General features: G+C 38.8%; 1 protein-coding gene across 2 annotated transcripts in view; it reads right to left on the minus strand.

The window, feature by feature from the left end:
- SCAF8 (SR-related CTD associated factor 8) overlaps window positions 1-20,114 on the minus strand; it is a 127,730-nt gene that overhangs the window by 93,421 nt on the left and 14,195 nt on the right. For both annotated transcript variants that reach the window (XM_049765322.1, XM_049765321.1), the window contains exons 3-8: window positions 19,783-19,944; window positions 16,461-16,614; window positions 15,049-15,179; window positions 10,985-11,161; window positions 8,321-8,400; window positions 6,752-6,869 (exon numbers count right to left, since the gene is read on the minus strand). In XM_049765322.1, the coding sequence (XP_049621279.1) occupies window positions 6,752-6,869; window positions 8,321-8,400; window positions 10,985-11,161; window positions 15,049-15,179; window positions 16,461-16,614; window positions 19,783-19,944 (822 nt within the window). The remainder of the gene's footprint in view (window positions 1-6,751; window positions 6,870-8,320; window positions 8,401-10,984; window positions 11,162-15,048; window positions 15,180-16,460; window positions 16,615-19,782; window positions 19,945-20,114) is intronic.

A 20,114-nucleotide genomic window follows, 5' to 3' on the forward strand; every position in this document is an offset into this window, starting at 1 on the left:
GGACCATGTCTACTAATGCTCAGGAGCTACTCAATGCAATGCTTGGGTCCTTCCAGGCAGTGCTGGACTTCAAACCCCAGATCTGATGTAGGCATGTAGTCCAGCACTTAGGTTTTCACTAAGGAAAACAGGAACTATTAAGAATAAGAAAATGAGGGGCTGGAGCAGTGGTGCAAGCGGTACCTCTGCCTTGTGTGCCCTGTGATGCCTGGGAAAGACCATGGTTCGATCCCCTGGCATCCCATATGGTCCCCCAAGCCAGGAGTGAATACTATAGAATGGCATTTAATTAAGTCAAAATAGATTTATTTTATTTAAGTCTAACATGTCATTGATAAGGGACCTTGCTATTAAATGCTATAAAAAGTCTAAATAAAGCATTTTATATTAAAAAGTTAATATTCTCATACTGCATGTTCAGAAACATAAATAATGGGCCATATTCATTAATTCAATAGGTAAGGCTCTTGCCTGGCACCTCATATCGTCCCTGAAGCACTGCCAGTAGTGATTCCTGAGTGCAGAGCTAGAAGTCAGCTCTACACCGAAGGGTATGATCCAAAAGCCCCCCCCACATAAAAAAAATTAAGACCAAATTACAATATTAAAATCACTGACCTAGCATTTTTAATGCTCAACTTCCCTGACCTTTAACTCCAGGAATAAATCACAAAGTGTTTTCTTGTACAGTTAGATACGTAAAACATCCCAAAGGAAAGCCAGTATTAAAATGTAGATCTTGAGATCCATTTTCCCCACATCACTTATTATAAGTATGGTTATTTAAGAATGGGTTACTAGAATTCAGTCTACCGATCTATAAAGTATTTAGAAGCAGTGATCAAATAGGGATATTTGTAGGACTGAAGTGTTAACTCTAATGTTAAACTAAGTAACACTGAGATGTACAAATGTACATCTATAAAATATTCTATTTATTTCAAATTTATGATGCCATAACAACTTCATAAAGTATTACAAAGTATATTACTCCTACTCTAGTGACATTTAGCTGGTTAACAAGGCAGAAAAATTAAGAGCCAGAAGTCAATATTGAACAAACAATTCCAAGTTTCTTCATTGTTCCCAAAGAACAAATAGCATTTTCAAAATTTAGTGATAAATTCAGGTCAAGGTGGAATTAGAAAACACTTCCACTGTTTAATAAATCAAACATGGTTTTAGCACAGAATCCTGACCTAACCCTTGAAAACTGTATCAAGAGCAAGTTTTTAAACAATACAGCAAGATCCATTTCAATTTCACTGAGATGATTGTAAGCTAATTTAGTATTCACATGTTCTCACATGAATTACTTCTCCCACTCAGCTCATGAATCTTAGCCATATCTCCACCACTTCTCTTGATTAACCCTTGGTTATAACCATCAGAACGCATTACAATTGACTTTTAGTTTTAGAGTCTGATTTTCCTTGAGTTCAGGGGCTATTCCTGGCTTGGCTTCAGAAGTGACAATTGCTGGTACTTGGGGGAGGATAAATCATGTAGGTATGGGGGTTCATCAAAACAGGATTGGCTGGATGCAAGTCAAGCACCTTAACCCCTGTACTACCTTTATGGATCCCCAAATTTATGATTTTTTTCCTTTCTAGGGGCTTTATCAAGAACTGAAATAAACTTTAAAATTAAGTTTCAATTAAAATTGATTTTATTCATTATTTGGTCCTTTAACTAAGAGATACTAAGGTATCTTAGAGGGCTTATTTCTCTATTTTGAAACACTGACTGCTATTTCACCATCCTAGGAATTGTTTCATTATTACACATAAATAAATAAGCTTTAGAAAAAAGAAACTGTTGAGACAGGTGATTTAAAAAAGAAATCATCAAAACTGTTTTACTAAATTGTTAAAATTACAGAATTAAATCTCAAGAAGATATAAAGTTGGAGAATTTCCACACAAGAATCAACATTTAAATTTTTCATTTCTACATAAAAATGACAAAAAGTAAAAAGAAAACATTTGAGGGTATCATTTCAATTCTTAGTAAAGCAAAGATAAAAGCCAAGAAATAGGAGGATTGCAGACACTAAGGAAGAGGATAAAACTTAGCACAAAAGGAAATGTCAGAGTCTGAATAAGTATTCAGATGATTATATCTTGTATGAATTTCTCAAACTTAAGAATTGATAAGAAAAAAATCCCCCAAGGACAAAAACATCTATCTCCATTCAAAAGGAATTCATTCATTTTGCATTAATTTTGTCGCAGGAATCTGAATTGTTTCATTTTATCAAAAGAATGTTTGCCATTTATAAATTTTAGTTGACTTTAAAATATTTGCTCCATTTTAATTATTTCTAGTTTCTAAAGATGCTCTCTTCCCCACCCCCTTTGCTTTCACTTCTACTTCGCTTGTTTGGGAGCCACACCCAGTGGTGCTCAGGGATTACTTCAAGCTCTGTACTTGGGAACCACTTCGGCAGTCTCTGGGGATATGTACAGGTGGGGTGAGTGTAAGGTAAGCGCTCTACCCACTGTAATATCCCAACGGCTCTAAGTTACTTTTAAGATTAATTAAAAATGCACTTTTTAAAAACGATCTATTAGAACCAGGCCTAACTAAACTCCCCACATACTATTTCTATAGTATCTGCCCTTATTTTTATTATTCTAATAACCTTACAACTTCAGCAGCCTAAAATGTAATTTAGCTGAATCTATAGACATTGACTCATTTAAAAACAATTCAGGCCCCTTAATATTTTACTCAACTTAGGCATTGTGTTTAAGTATACTCCTGCTGTTTTACTATCCTATAAAAATATTACTGAAGCAAAACAACTAAATATTTCTGATATTCCACTGACAGCTCTACACTGAGGGGCTCAATATTTTGTTCTTAATATTCCTTAAAAATTTTTTTGGTTTTACAGATTGGAGGAAGGAGGCGGCACCCAATGATGCTCAGGGCTTACTCCTGGCTCTGTGCTCAGGGGTCACTCCTAGCAAACTGCTCAGGAGACCCTATGGCATGCTGGTGATAGAATCTGTTATTTGTGTTCAATACAAGCAGCCTGCCCACTGTACAATCACTCTAATCCCCTTAACTTTCTATTAAAGCCCCTTTAGAAATGTTGTCTATTTCAGCAGCAGCATTTCATTTGAGCTACAGCTCTCCTAAAAATCAAGAAATTATATAAATCAGAAACTATAACTTTCAAAACAGAAATCATTCTTTTTTTTTTTTTTTTTTTTGTTTTTTTGTTTTTTTGTTTTTGGGCCACACCCAGCGTTGCTCAGGGGTTACTCCTGGCTGTCTGCTCAGAAATAGCTCCTGGCAGGCACGGGGGACCATATGGGACACCGGGATTCGAACCAACCACCTTTGGTCCTGGATCGGCTGCTTGCAAGGCAAACGCCACTGTGCTATCTCTCCGGGCCCACAGAAATCATTCTTTTTTTTTTTTTGTGGTTTTTGGGTCACACCCGGCAGTGCTCAGGGGTTATTCCTGGCTCCAGGCTCAGAAATTGCTCCTGGCAGGCACGGGAGGACCATATATGGGACGCCGGGATTCGAACCGATGACCTCCTGCATGAGAGGCAAACGCCTTACCTCCATGCTATCTCTCCGGCCCCCAGAAATCATTCTTAAAGCATATAATCACTAGGTTTCTTACAATTTAACTATTCTCAAGATCCTCCCATTTTTTGTGTCTGTACTATCAAACATACCTTATATTTCAGATGTGATTTGAGGTACTATAATTACTAGCAATTCTAGTCTTTTCTCTTGGACACTCATGTAACTTCTATGCAGCCACACTGAGTGTATTGATAAAATATTTACCAATTTTTCTGCATATTTCACTATTTTAAATACAATAACGCAAATGTTAGAGCCAATAACATAATGTATTAAATTTACTGTTACTGGGGCCAGAGAATAGCACAGTAGTTATGACACTTGCGGGCATGAGGCCAAGCCAATTCAATCCTCAGCATCTCCCATACAGTCCTCCAAGCACTGCCAGAACTAATTTCTAAGTTCAGAGTCAGAAGAAACACTGAGTGTGGCCCAAAAACCAAAAATAATTATTATAAAAATAAATTTACTGTTATTCTGCTGCTGAGATCTTTCCGACTCTAAATGTTATAGTTTTTAATCACTACCCACCTTATGCTTTAGAAAAGTTGCCTTTTTTCTTCACTCCCTTTTCTTCATCACTCATTTTTGAACAACGAAGCTTTTAAGAACATCTACTCCTTTCAAGGGGATCTTATTACTGTATGCTCTAAAATTTTGGAGATAATGTATAGAGCAATTAACTAAGTGCAGATTTCTTTTTGGGTAGGTGAGATTCTTGAGAATCACTCTCAAGGTTCTATTTAACTTTTAATTTAATAACTTGGTTTTATGTATAAGTTAAGTTAGCTAGCCAAGAGCTCCACCTTGATTTTACTGTTTCTACTAAACCTTCTGAAATGAAACAAAAGTAAAACAAATAAAAATGTCACAGTCATAGCTAACCAAATCTGATGTTTAATCTCTTCCATCAGTATAGCCATTTATTTGCCTCTGATTATACAGCTCTGTAAATTTATATTATAACAGTAGCTATATATTCCTTTCCTTTTAGTTATAACTTAGTTTTATTTAAAGTGCATCTATATGTTTTCATTTTACTGAATCTTACAGCCTTAAATTCTTTTTTTAAACTCGATTGATTGATTGATTAGTTGGTTGTTCGGCTACACCCAGCAGTACTCAGAGTTACTCCTGGCTCTGCACTCAGAAATCCTCTGGCAGGCTAGGGGATCACCTGGGATGCCAGGAATCGAACCAGGTCCCTCCCTGGTCAGCTACATGCAAGGTAAATGCCCTTCCGCTGTACTATCTCTCTGGCTCCACAGCTTTGAATTCTTAAGTAAAGATATGCTTAATACAAAATTGACTCTATTAGAAGTACTTTAAATCCAGTCATGAAATTACCTCCCCATAATATCAAGTTCCAGTCCAGCATACATCATTAACATCCATATTATATTTACTATCTGTTTTTAAAAGGCAAAGTTCGGGCCAGAGTAGTGGCGCAAGCGGTAGAGCATTTGCTCTGCACATGCTAACCTAGGACGGACTGCAGTTCGATATCCCAGCGTCCCATATAGTCTCCCAAATCATTATCTCTTTTTCTTTTCTTTCTTTTTTTTTTTTTTTTTTTTTTTTTTGGTTTTTGGGCCACACCTGGTGACCCTCAGGGGTTACTCTTAGCTGTGTGCTCAGAAATTGCTCCTGGCTTGGAGGACCATATGGGATGCCGGGGTATTCAACCACAGTTCGTCCTAGACTAGCTCATGCAAAGCAGATGACTTACGACTTACGCCACCACTCCATCCCTCCAAGTCACGATTTCTGAGCACATAACCAGTGTAACTCCTCGGCGTCAACGGGTATGGCCCAAAAAGAAAAAAATAAATAAAAGGCCAAGTTCATACCCCAACAATGTCTAGACTTTGTTAACTCTCCAAAGTAATAGCTCCTTCTTCCTTCCTGTCCTTCACTTATGGCTCTCTTACAGAAACTAGAATTCGGTCTTATCTTTATTTAGAAGCACCTGGTCCACTAGAGAAGAGGTTAACTTAAAGCCAGATCATTTTCTTTATATCTGCCATTTGTTAAATGAAGTATTTGTGACATGGTCACAAAATTTACTAGAGCCCCAAAATTTGAGCAATAGAAAAAAGGTAAGAGGGAGGCATTTCCTAACACACATCTCCCAGTTTACCTCAATATCTGTTATATATATATATATATATATATATATATATATATATATATATATATATATATATATATACATATACATATACATATACATATATATAAAACAAAATAGGCTTTGCAATATTTTTACACTAGCCCTGCAACCTGACATATTTTATTTATTCAAAAATGTGGCTATGGAGGCCAGAGAGATAGCACAGCAGTAGGGCATTTGCCTTGCATGTGGTTGCCCCAGAAGGGACCCAGTTTGATTCCTGGCATCCCAAATGGTCCCACTGCCAGCCAGGGGCGATTTCTGAGTGCAGAGCCAGGAGTGACCCAAGTGCTGCTTGATGTGGCCTAAAAACCAATCCAATCAATCAATCAATCAATCAATCAATCAAGTTTTAAAAAAAAAAGTGTGGATATTTTTTCATCTTCTATATCTCCAAAAGTTAAATATTTTTATGACTTATTGAGATGTTATACTTAGTGTTTAAATTTTTAAGCATACTAATAAAATGATTATAGCCTATGTATTAATGTATTAATCTATGCATATTATATTTTTACATTTGCAGTTTAATTCCACTAAGTTTCTATTTGCTGTGATGTGCAATAGCAGCCAAATGCTTGTCTAACTTCTCACATATGACGATAAGTCTAGTTTAAGATAGAAATCTGTTATCACCATCCACACAGCAAATGCACCTTATTATTTGATAAGATAACTAAGAGAACAGCAAGTACAGGAAGAGCTGTGTTTTCTGCTCTCCACATGCAGCATATGAAGTTCATTTCTACAATGCTCTCCTAATGCATTTGTCCGATTATATAAAACAGCATAAAGGTCCTGAACAATCTTATCTACCTAGTGGTTCAAGGAAACTGTACTGCTTTGAAGAGGGACAAGAGAAACTAGACAGAGGAGAAAGCGCAGTTAATGGAAACAAAGCCTGTGACTTGTCCACTCCAGAGCAGTAACCCTGATGAGCAAAGGGGGGTGGTGGTGGGGTTTCAGGACCTTTTGAGGATGCTGCTGTTCCAGGAGTTGCTGCCGGAGCTGTTCAAGGTTCTGCTGCTGCAACTGTTCTGCTATTTGATGAAAGATGGAATTGTTCACAGATTCTGAAACATGAGAACTGGAAGAGAAACAAGCAGAAATACACTTTAAAGTGCAGTAAAGAGAACATTAATTAAACATATATTTATATATAACATATTATATATAATATATTTATATATATTTAAACATATATTAAAATATATTACAGCACTTAAAACTCAAACGCAATTACCTTCAAAACCATTGTTTATAGAAAACAGAATACTTCAGAACGATTTAATGGATAAAGATATAAAATCGCGGGGGAGGGGAAAAAAGATATAAAATCGCAGTTTCAATAGACAGAGAACATGCTAGAGAAACTCTGGTGAATACTGTGATCCTATCAAATATGTAAAAATTAGTGGTTTTTTTTTTAAAGGAAATTGCTATCAACTGTATAAAAGCAGTTGAAGCGTTCTTTTGTTTGTTTGTTTTTCCCCTTTTCCTAAAGGAAGGCAGACTGCCATGTGCAGTGCCTCATGTGGATGTGTCTAGAGTCTTGGAAGCTTGATTTCCCTCCTTTCTCCTATAAGTGGATCCGGAGAGCTTGTCTAGAGGTTCTAGCAGGAGAACACAGCCACTCGTCCACCCTGGACCGCAGCACAGCCCGTCTCTACTCTATTCTGGGAAGGCTGTCCTGTCTGGTCTGACTGAGCGCGGCTTCGGGAGGGACGCACAGGGAGCGTGAGGGAGAAAGGGGTCACCAACCTAGCCAGCCAGATCAGCAGAATCAACCCTGGTGATCAATAGGGTGACAGATGTCTCTGCCAGATGGCCCTCACATCTTAAAAGTATTTAAACATCACTTTTTATCTAACCAAAATGGGGGAGATGGTCTAGCAATCATTAGCTGTGTAATCTATACTGTAACTAACTCAGCCATTATAAAAGAATACACTTTCTTCAGAAAGCACAAGCATTATTAGCGATATTAACAGAAATGGTTTTAGGTAAAAGGAAATAATTAACTATACTCTGGAATCACAACTGGAACTCTAGGTCCACTAGGTAAGACATGACCCCCCAAAATAGGGCATCCCCAAAGGGGCAATCAGGATGGTGATTCCTTTTAGGAGAGAAAAACTATATTTATCCTAGCAAAAGGTTATCTACCAAAAGATAATTAAACTCCCTTCCATACTTCAAAAAGTCTAATTTGGATAAGAGGAAAGAAAGCAAAAGAGCAAGAAAATATTTAACAATTACTTCTCATCATAGCAAGCTTTTGTGAAACACTGGAATAAACCACTCATAGGATCCTTTGGTGGAGATAATAGGGATTATTCAGGATACTAACCTATATGACCTGAAATGCTGCTTCAAAATTACAATTTATAATCTAAAATACAACATTCTAATCACACTGAAAAATAATCCAACTAAGTCAATATATATTTAGTAGTTCAGTTGATAGCATCAACCTCAATGTGCCTAAAAGGAACAGGAAAAAATTATGGCTATAAAGAAAAGTATAGTAATTCTTACAGTTGTGGGGTCGGAATTTCCTTTTTCGGCTCTTCATTATGCTCAGAATCATCCCCAAAATCAAATCTATCCATCAATTTCTGAGAGGGGGAAGGGAGACACAGAAATAGGAATTTTTAAAAGCACATTATATAAATATAAATTACAGCTGTTATTAAGAAGACCAATAACACCGCGCTAATTATCCACTGCTTATCATTTGTGTCTTCTTTAGGTTTCAGGCCACTCCAGTAGTGCTCAAGGTCTATGCTGGAATATAGCTTGGAGAGCCATGCTGTACCAGTGATTCAATCTGAATCTCACACATGCAAAGCGTGTGCTCCAATACTTCAAGCTATCGCCATAGCTTATGTTTTTGTAATATAGTATATTAAGACATACTTTATATGTTTTATTATGATAAAGCATTTTATCTGAGTAGATCTTCACTTTTTTGGGAGTGGGAATCACACTGAGGTGCTCAAGACCTTTCCTTTCTTTTTTACTTTTTTACTTTTTTTTTTTTTTGGTTTTAGGGCCAAACATGGCTATGTGCTCAGAAATTGCTCCTGGCAGGCTCAAGGGACCATATGGGATACCAGGAATCTAACCCAGGTCCATCCAGGGCTGACTGCGTACAAGGCAAATGTCCTACTACTAAGTTATTCCTCAGGCCCTAGAGATGTTCAAGACTTAAGACTTTGCTAAGTGATCATTTTTGGCAGTGCTTAGGAACCTATGGAGTGCAGAGGAACAAACCCAGCTCAACTGTGTGCAAGGAAAGTGCCCTACCCACTATACTATTGCTCCAACCCTTTAAAGTACTGTGGCATACTTACATACATATGACTTACATAAAAAAGCAAACTAGGGTATGCAAAGGATAAATACTAATACTCATTTTTGTATTAATAATTTTATAATAATTAGCAATATTTATTATCAATAAAAATTTTAAATATTATTGATTTATAATAGTCAATATTAATAACTGTATAGTTAATATATAGCCATAATATAGCTATACTATACTGCATAGTATACACTATACACTATATATGTATATATACACATATATCTACATATAACTATATAGTTATGATTGCTTATATATTAACTATTAATACTAATAGTTGATAACAATAACTAATCATTATTAATAAGCAAATAGCTGCTATTTTATTACTCAATAATTTGATAGTAATTTTTATTGCTCAATAATTTTATGTCACAGAAATTAGGATTAAAATAGTAATATGTGGGGGATAGCATAATAGAGGGGGTTGGGCATTCGCCCTGCATGCAGCCAACCCAGGTTCAATCCCGAGTGCTACCACAAGCCCCTCATGAGTGATTCCAGAGTGCAGAGCCAGGTGTGACTATTGACCACCACTGGGTGTGGCCCTAACACCCCCCCCCCAAAGTAATTTGGCAATGATAATAAAGCTTGATTTAAGATAAAAGAGAGGGAGAGAGGCATTTGTGGTTTAAGTGCTTGCCTTGCAAGGAGGGGATCCTAGCTTGATTCCTAGTATCACAGATGGTTTCTCAAAGAACCACCAGAATTAGAATTAGGTCTTAAGCAAAGTCAGCCATTGCCAAAAAAAAAACAAACAAAAGACACCACCATCACTAAAAGAGGGCTGGAGTGATAGCACACTGGGTAGGGCATTTGCCTTGCAGTAGCTGATCTGGGTTCCATCCCCAGCATCCCAGGTCCCCTGAGCCTGCCAGGAATGATTTCTGAGTGCAGAGCCAAGAGTAAACTCAGAGCAATGTTGGGTGTGGCCCCAAAACAACAAAAATATTAAAACTAATTAAACTATTGCTTACACTAAATTTGACTTAAAAGCTACTGACTAAAAACATTCATTGAATTATCTGATATAATAGCATTTGTCTTCCAACAAAACAAAGAACAGAAATAAAATATAAATAACACTTTTAAGGTATTATAATGTTTTCAAAATTAAGAATACTAAGGCCAACACACAATAAATCATCAAGCAAAGACTGCAACTTCAAAAATAAGATCCTTTGTAGCTAGGCCTCAAATTACCATAATAAAAAGTATAAATTTTTATTGCCACTGAACTATGCATATAATAAACAGTTTTAATTTTAACAAATTAGAATTTCAAGAACACCGATTAATAGATTCATAATATTTGTAAAAGTAGAATGTTCAGAAAAATAACCATTTATAACTCGAGGCTAAACATGATTTCACTGACTAGTTCTTCATATTTATTACAATTCGTAATATATGTACTAATGTGTCCTAAACCATAATCATGCAAATACTCTAAATTGAAGAAAAAAAAAACCTGAGGGGGGGTTTGGGGGTCACACCCGGCAGTGCTCATGGGTTACACCTGGCTCTGCACTCAGAAATCACTCCTGGCAATCAGGATCAGGGGACCATACAGGGTGCGGGGAATCGAACCAGTGTCCATCTAGGGCTTGTCACATGCAAAGTGTCCAACTGTTGTGCAATTGCTCCGGCTCCCCCCCAATTTTTAATTATTTTGCATATAAACTTATCTACTTTCAGAATAGGACCTTATGCAAAAGTCTTACAGAGGCCCATGCATATGATAAACTGTCACTGAGAATATGATATCCCTGTCCTAGGTGCCATTTCCTACCAGAAACCACCTGAGATGGGTTTGCATTGAGGCCTACCTTGTGAAAAGACACGCCCTGCTCAAGGGGGTTGAGTGTGTTGGCTGCAGCAGCAGCTGCTGTGAGCTGCGCAGTGAGTGCCTGCAGCTGTACCACGAGGCCGGCGTCCAGGGCTTGCAGAATGGAGGGCTGCGGTTTCTGCTGCTGGATTTGCAGAGTCTGTATTAACTGCTGAAGCTAGAAGAGAAAGAGAAAGATGACTCCAGACAAGCACTGTTTTCTTCAGAATGACCATCTAAAACCTTAGGAAGCTAGAAAATTTATCTCCCTGTAATCTATGGGAAGCAGTAAGAAAACAAAAGCTAGTTTCTGAAAAGTGATGTTTTGATGTTCAGCACTTCAAACTGAATCAAGTGGCAAGAACATCCCCACTTCAATTACTCTTTAATTTCTTTTTTTTTTTTTTTTTGGTTTTTGGGCCACACCCGGTGACGCTCAGGGGTTACTCCTGGCTATGTGCTCAGAAGTCGCTCCTGGCTTGGGGGACCATATGGGACGCCGGGGGATCGAACCGCGGTTCGTCCAAGGCTAGCGCAGGCAAGGCAGGCACCTTACCTCTTGCGCCACCGCCCGGCCCCACTCTTTAATTTCTTGCAAAAAAGACTAAAGAGAACAATAGCTTTTGTAATCTTTCACATTTTTGAAAGCAGAAAAGCCAGCAAGAAATCAGTTCCTTGGTGCAGAGTCAAAGTAAGGAATTCAAGCAGGGAACAACACTGTATCCCTGTCAAGTGTCAACTTTCAACATTTACAAACAAGTCTGAATCCCAGAGCAATCAAACGTCTGGGGAGAGGCCAGGGCTGCTAAATCCTCGGAGATCCCTAAGGAATGACTGACTGCTGCAGGGGTCCCTGGCACCCCAAGGAAAGAATTGATCGACAACACAACCAAGTCCCTGCAAGCTAATGCCAAACTGGAAGCTCCATAACTGACTGTGGAGAAAGTGATGAAAAGTGCAGGAGAGGATGGAGGAACCATGCCTCGTAACAAGCTCCTCCAGCACCCCAGCTTTCTTTCCCAGAGCATTCTCACTGCACACTCCATTCACGAGATTCTTGATTCTAATTACCTTTGCTCCTAGAAAAATTTGGTCTCAAACCAAAAGCATCTGAAGGAGTCTTAAAATGAGAACTTTATGAAATATTTGAAATAGTAGTTTATGAAGGACAGCTAAATAATTCCATAACTGTACAATTTTCTAATTGTTTGCCCACTGTCCCCAAAATCTAAGAATATAAATGAATTGCTTTCTATATTTTCCTATATTGCTTTTCTATTTTCAAAAATCCAGGATGATCACATAGGTTTGGTGATGTTTTCTTTCTTTGGGGGGACAAAGGGACAGAGAAGCCCAAAGTAGCACTTGGGGAACACTCTACAAAAAGTTCGAACAAAGAATGATTCTAAGGTCTCTGAAGTCTCAACACTGCAAGGATAGAACCAACTGTGTTGTCAGTGACTGGGAAAGACGCAGGGTGAAGGGAAGAAGGTTCTGTTGAACAGCTGGCAATATTTCTTTCACTCTGCAGTCTGCCTAAAACCAATTTTAAAACCACCGCTGAGGGGCTGAAGAGACAGTAACAGGTCAAAGCCTGGCCACCTTGTATGCAGCCAACCCAGCTAAGTGTCACTACTGGGTGTGACCCAAAGATAAACTGTAAATAATCACAATAAGAACCACTATTGGAGGGGGGGGGGCAGAGCGGAAAGCACATCAGTAAGGCATTTGCCTTGCATGTGGCCAACACATGATAGACCCCGGTTCGAATCCCGGCATCCCATATGGTCCCCGAGCCTGCCAGGAGCAACTTCTGAGCGCAGAGCCAGGAGTAACCCCTGAATGCCGCTGGGTGTAGCCCCAAAATCAAAAAAGTAAAATAAATAAAATAAATAAAAATAAACCATTACTGGGCCAGGGAAATGGCACAATGAATGGGCTGGTGTACAGGCACTGCAAGGACCCCTGAGCACCAACCTGGCAGTAACTTTCAAATACTTTAGAATTCATTTATAGTCTTACATTTTGGGGACAGTGGGTAATATTCTTATTTAGTAACTTTAGAATAATAGTGTTGGTGTGGCCCAAACACCAACACTAAAGCAAAATAAAGACCCTCTAGGGGCTGGGAGATCATACAGCAGTTAAGGCACAGGTATACCTGATCCACATTTAATCTCCAACACCACATAAACCACACAATCCACCTGGCCCCTAAGCAACCATTAGAACATACTTCTAAATTGCAAACAAGCTTGTGTAAATTTAGTGTGAATCTAGAACAAAATTAAGTATAAAGCAAATGCCTTGAAAGAGTAAAAGTTTCTATTTGTTTATTTCCCACATATACACAGACAATTAAGGTCAATTTCATAGAGCAGGATGGAAAACAGTAGGAAATTATTGTACACTGTATTGCACTTTAAAGTAAAAAAAGATTCTTAATCCCACTGCATCAAAGGACTCTGAGCAATGCTGAAAGGAAGACACGAATGCTAGAGCCTTCCCACTACACTTCAACAAGAAAAGGCAAATGATAAGACTCCACTGAAAATTTTAAACCAAAACTCAACAAAACAGCATTAACTAAAAGAAATCAAATGTCTACAATAAAGAATATACCTCCAGACAAAAGTTAGTATCACAAAGGCATTTTTGCGGCTTCTTTTTTTAAAAAGAAAAAAACAGAGGGAGACGGGGGTGGGGTGGGGGGGGCGTGTAGAGCAATAGTGCAGTGGGTAGTGCACTTGCCTTGCATGTCTTGACCTGGGTCCAATCACTGGCACCCTATATGCTCCCAGTGTTAATTAAGGAATGAGCACTGAAGAAAGAGTGGAAAGAGTGGGGAGGGGAGCTCTCTCTTCTGCCACTTAAGAGCTAGTGCAGTAAGAAAAATACCCTATAAGTACCCCAATTGAGAAGATTAACTAGCTGTTAATCTTTTTGTTTGTTTGTTTTTTTGTTTTTGGGCCACACCTGGTGACCCTCAGGGATTACTCCTGGCTATGCCCTCAGAAGTCGCTCCTGGCTTGGGGGACCATATGGGACACCGGGGGATAGAACAGAGGTCCCTCCTAAGCTAGCGCTGGCAAGGCAGACACCTTACCTCTAGAGCCACCATGCAGGCCCCTAGCTGTTAATCTTAATTGAAAAAAAAACAATGGAAATTAGAAATTCGTCTGACTTAAAACTAAAACACAGAAATTACTGTGACATTACAAAAACCAACTTATTAAATATATTTAAGAAAGTGAGGAAAAAGTGACTTGAATAAAAATAAATATATGGCTATAGTAAAGCAAGTACTGAAAACACATCTTTCCTTTCCCATAAATTAATTCATGCATGCGGAGAGCTGCCTCTTATTCCAAGGTCCCAGACACAGAAGGTGATTTTCCATTTCCCCAGCACAGCACACTTCTTCCCATCTTTAGGACCTCAAGTTTTAGATTCATCCTCCTTTCTTCTCATAACTAGTTTCAATCCTTATGCCCCTTCTTAAAGATACCTCTATCAGCTCAACATATTTCACTCTAGAAATTCACCCTACTTTAACACATACCCATCACCACTACTGTATTCTGAGCTAAACTGTTACTATTGTTCTTTAAAACAGGAAAACATTTTCAAAATAAAGAATACCTTATTATTAGTGTAAGACAGAACTTAATATCGTTTGAAGCAATTTATGTAAACATAAAAATGCTCACAAAAAAAAGCAGACTACAAATTACTACAGATGACATGATCCCACTTTTTCTTTTTTTTTTTTTTTGTTTTGTTTTGTTTTTGGGCCACACCCGGTGACGCTCAGGGGTTACTCCTGGCTATGCGCTCAGAAGTCGCTCCTGGCTTGGGGGACCATATGGGACGCCGGGGGATCGAACCGCGGTCCGTCTCCTAGGCTAGCGCAGGTAAGGCAGGCACCTTACCTCGAGCGCCACCGCCCGGCCCCATGATCCCACTTTTTCAAGGTTTAAAAACAACATCCCTTGTGGGTATTATCTGATCACCTAATAAAAATAGTGAGTTCTAAATCACTGGCCACATACCAAGACCACTTACCTGTTGTCCTTGAGGACTCTGCAGGATCTGTGCAACAGCTGCAAGTGTGTCCGTGTTTGTGATCTGCGAAACCCAGGGGTCGGGCAAACCTTGGACGACATTGGCTGGAGTTGCCGGTGTCACAGGAGTCCCTTTTGAGAAAGCACAACCCACCCCAATAAATAAGACTGGAAATGAACAAGACAGCACACCTGTGCTGTCATCATCAGAAAGGAAGTAGAAATTCAAATGCTTTTAGCCATCAAGAAAACTCTTACACATAACGAGATTTAAACATGTATGAGGTGCGGATGTTTCAGTAATCAGTACTTGCCTTCGCATATGTGTGGCCCAGGGAGAAATTCCCAGCATTACTCAGTCCCCCTGCAAGTACCATCGGAGCAACCCCAGAGTACCAAATTGAATAGTCTTTGAATATAACCAGTGTGGATCCAAAGCCCTCCACTGCCCAAAAGCTGTCCACACATATGCTCAAATAGGATACTACTCTGCCGTATAAAGGAAAGGAAAAACCCAAAATTCTTAGCAGTCATTAAAAATGACACAGGAGAAAATCCAATGACAAAATATTCAATATGGGGCTGAAACACTATGGGTAGGGCATTTGCCTTGCACGCAGCTGACTTGGGTTCAATCCCTGGGATACCATATGGTCCCCCGTGCCTGCCAGGAGCAATTTCTGAGCGCAGAGCCAGGAGTAACCCCTGAGCACCACCGGGTATGACCCAAAAACCAAAAAATAAAATTAATTAATTAATTAAATAAATAAAAATAAAAACCGCTTTGCTCAAGTTTGCACGTATATATACATATATAAAATCAATTAACACTTATCAATATCTTAATGTAATTTCTGGGCTGTCATTTTCCCCCTTGGTTTTGGGGCCACACCTGGCAGTGCTCAGGGATTAGTCCTGGCTCTGTGCTCCAAAATCACTCATAGCAGGCTCAGGGGATCATATGGGATGCCAGGGATCAAACCACAGTGCAAGGCAAATGCCTAACTAGCTGTACTATCACTCCAGCACGGAGCTATACTTTTTTAAATAGTAACAATATTTAACAAACTACAATCAATAACAAAACAAAGCAAATAATCAACACTGAGACCAGCACTGAAGCATACTTGGTTCCATTAATTTTCCAGAATTTCCAGAATATAATGTGACTATTAAGCTGATTTTTATACATGTAAGATTATAGGCATCTAAATCAGGAGAAAAGATAACTCAAAATTCATTATTCCTATAGTTCTAGGAATTACAAAAATGTTTTCCAATTTTTATGAAGGAATCAGAATTTTCTTTCAAAATGACCTTTTTCTTTATACCTCAAACTATCATTTCCTACATGGGTGACCACATCAAGAACTGAGCAAGTATGCAGACCACAAATCCTGGAGAACAACGCACCTGGGGTGTTGCTCAGAGCAGCAGTCGTACTGGCCAGGACAGGGGTCACTACTGGAGGGGGGATACCTGCAGCCATGTCCAAAAGCGGCTGAATGATCTCACTTTTAAAGACATTATTCTTCTGCCATAGGTTTAATACTCTCACGATTTTACTCTAGAGAAAAAGAAAATGGCATGTTGACACCGAGTTTTACTTTCCAACACCTTAGCAGCTAGTCATTTTATACTGGCTATTTCAGCAGCAAGGGCAAAGAACGGATTGAAATTCTCATACTGAATTTTCCTAGCTTTACTATGATGTTCTATAAATTCTGCATTTGCTAGCCATCCTTAATTTATTTATAAAACAAATATTTGTTTCAATCGATGTGAAGATGAACAAAAGTTACCTTCCCAGAACTGTTTGTTTCTACGTGAAAGCGCACTTCTAGACTTCCTAAGCACCAAAGCTATACCTGACTTTTTTTTTTTTGTTTTGTTTTTGGTTTTGGTTTTTGGTTTTTGGATCACACCCGGCAGCACTCAAGAGGTGACTCCTCGCTCTACTATGCCCAGAAATCGATCCTGGCAGGCTCGGGAAACCATATAGGATGCCGGGATTTGAACCACTGTCCTTCTGCATGCAAGGCAAAACACCCTACCTCTATGCTATCTCCCAGGCCCCTGGCACTTATTTTACCTTCACCTAAGTTACTGACCTCAAGGCAAAGTCTGTATGTGATTTCTTATTTTTAAAATGGCCATTCCTTGCATGAGAATTTAACTATTTTATTTAGCTTACTTTCTAAGGATCATTTTTGTTGCTGTTTTTCTTTTCTGAGAGGTCATAGCAACCAGGCAGTGCTTAGAGGTCAATGGAATGCCAAATCAAACCCAGGACTTCTGCATGCAAAACATGAACTCAGTTGGACTGACTATCTGTTGACATCTTTCCAACTAGCATGTGAAGCCAGAGATGGCCAGAATTTCTGTTCTGACAGAGCTGACTTATGTCTATTTCTGCTCCCTGCTGTATCTTCTCATTATTTTTCCTCCATCTTCCCACTGAAATGTCAATATAACAGAGCATTATTTTCAACTACCAAACTGAAACCCATTCTTTAATCAATAAACCTCCACATTAGTATTTCACTTCTTATAATCTGGTCTCATTCTGTAAAGAAAACACAAACTTACTAGAGACCTGCTGTCTCTGAATTATTTCTTTTCACTCATTTTCTCCTTCAGGTTCTTCAGAGCATCACATGAAATTTATTCTCCTCAATGGTCTCAAAACTGCTCATCCACCAGCCTATTACCCTAAACATCATGCATATTTAGCATCAACTAATTTGCGGATAACTTGATATTCTGCCTACTTGGTAGTTTAGGAAAGACTCCAGTCAATCACATGATATTACTGCAGCTGCTATACAATACATAAACTATAGACTGTCTTAAATCCAGAGAGAGAATGCAGTGGGTAGAACACTTGCTCTGCACACAGTCAACTGGTTTTGATCCTGGCACCAGATATGTCCCCCCCCCCCCCCCCCCCCCAACACCATCAGCAATGTAGAGCCATGAACTCTGCTAGGGAGGGGAGGGGAGGGTGTGCCGGAAGGGAGGTGTGGTGTGGTGTGGTGTGGTGTGGTGTGGTGTGGTGGTGTGTGTGTGTGTGTGTGTGTGTGTGTGTGTGTGTGTGTCTGTCTGTCTGTCTGTCTGTCTGTCGGTCTGTCTGTTAATAAATAAACCTCAACTTCCTCATTGATACCATGGGACTTAAAGCAGGAAAGATTGAGACCAGGTGTCTTAGATTCCCTTTTTAGTCATAAGCAGCCTTGAAATGCTGAGACTGGCATAGTGGGTTTTGCTCTCTGTGGCAGTGGGGGTCCCAACAATCTTAACGCTCAGAAAGCCATGTCATAGCAGGGGCTAACCCCAGAGCCCTGTACTCCAGCCCCTTGAGCTCTCTTCCCCTGCCCCAGTACTCTGGGTGCTGCAGGCATTCCCAAAGTTGAGCCAGGGCAGAATTTACCCGCATTTCTCAGTTATGGTTCCTTATGCAAATAATGCTATATGGTATGTCTATTTAATAGCTAATTCCCTATGAGTTTGTCTCAATGGAGATTTCATAGAAAACTATTTAACTGTGAAATATCTACTTAATTTGATTACTGCCTCTTTTTCTGTGATGCCTTGCAGTTACATAAACTTGAATACTGGACACTGCTTTTATTCCTTTGGTAATTCTGAACTCTAACAATGTGACTTAGGAAATGCTTCATTACTGGTAAATTTTTATTTAAGAGTATATGACTCAGGCTCAATCCTTGGTCACATTATTTATTCAGCATTAGCTGGTAAAAAGGCTGATTTTTACACCTGAGACAAAGTACAAAGTACATTTATGCAAACTATAAATCTTTTTTTATTTGGGTTTTGGACCATAAGTGGACTGTATTCAGGGCTCAACAAATACTACTGGTGGTAAGCAGGGAATATATGGGTGCAGAGATTGAATCTGAATCTGTTACAAACAAGGCAAATAAATGTCTTGCTTACAGTATTATTTCTCCAGGCTCTCTAAAACTGTTTTTTAAAACATAGTGACTTTGGGAACTGGGGGTGGGGTCCTTACTTGGCAGAATTCAGACTTAATCCTGGTTGTGCTCAGGGATTAGTTCACAGGGTGCAAGGGGAATTACATGGTGTCTGGATTGAACCAGGTTGGTCATAGGCAAAGCAAGTGTCTTACTCACTGTACTAGCTCTCTAGCCCCAAACAGTGACATTTTGTAACCAGTACAAGTATCTTATTTACCAAGCCCATGAGAAAAGCAGACCTAAACCTTCAATCAGCAGCCCAAATAACTTTCAAGTCTGCAAAGCACATAAATTAAAACACATTTTTATATTTTCTTTTTAATACGTTAAAAGTACAGTTTGAGCAAACCATCTGTGTGCTACTTGAACCCTAGCACAACAAAAGACATGGTGTGATTTTTCAGACACTAAACATCAGTTCAATATAATCAGAATTGGTTGTGTAAAAAATAAAGATAAACTTTTGGTCTAGAGTGATGATAGTACAGTAGGTAAGGTACTTGGCCTTAAATATATTCTATTGTAATTCCAAAACTTTTAAAGCCAATGTCACATCAACTGCTTTATTAAACTAAAAAACATTAAAACAAGTAATAATTCTGGGTGATATGTATTAATAATAATCAAACTTGGGAAAACTCAGCATAAACAATAGCATAAAATCATGAACAGATCATTCAAAGAATCCATGGAGACCAAGAAGGTAACGCATCATGTTTTCAAATACAGCAGCATACCTTGTCATCCCCAGGGCAACGATATAAATTCTGAAAAGTGCTAATGATGTTATTGCTAAATCTGGGTGCAAAGACATCCTTTTCTTGGCCAAACTGATGTCGAGATTGTCGTACAATGGAGTCGATGACATAAAGTCCAGGTACCTTGTATTCTGGTTTACACTGATAAAAGAAAAATAAAAGAACAGGAAGAGAAGAAAACGAGAATGTAAAATTCTTGATACACAAAAACGCCGTAAACCCTATTAAGTTTCAAACCACTGCTCCTGTGGAAGCAGTACAGACTGACCCTAGTATCCTTCCATCATGAATGGCTTTTGGGGGGATTGGTG

Source organism: Suncus etruscus, chromosome 18, assembly GCF_024139225.1.
Source record: "Suncus etruscus isolate mSunEtr1 chromosome 18, mSunEtr1.pri.cur, whole genome shotgun sequence".
NCBI lineage: Eukaryota > Metazoa > Chordata > Mammalia > Eulipotyphla > Soricidae > Suncus > Suncus etruscus.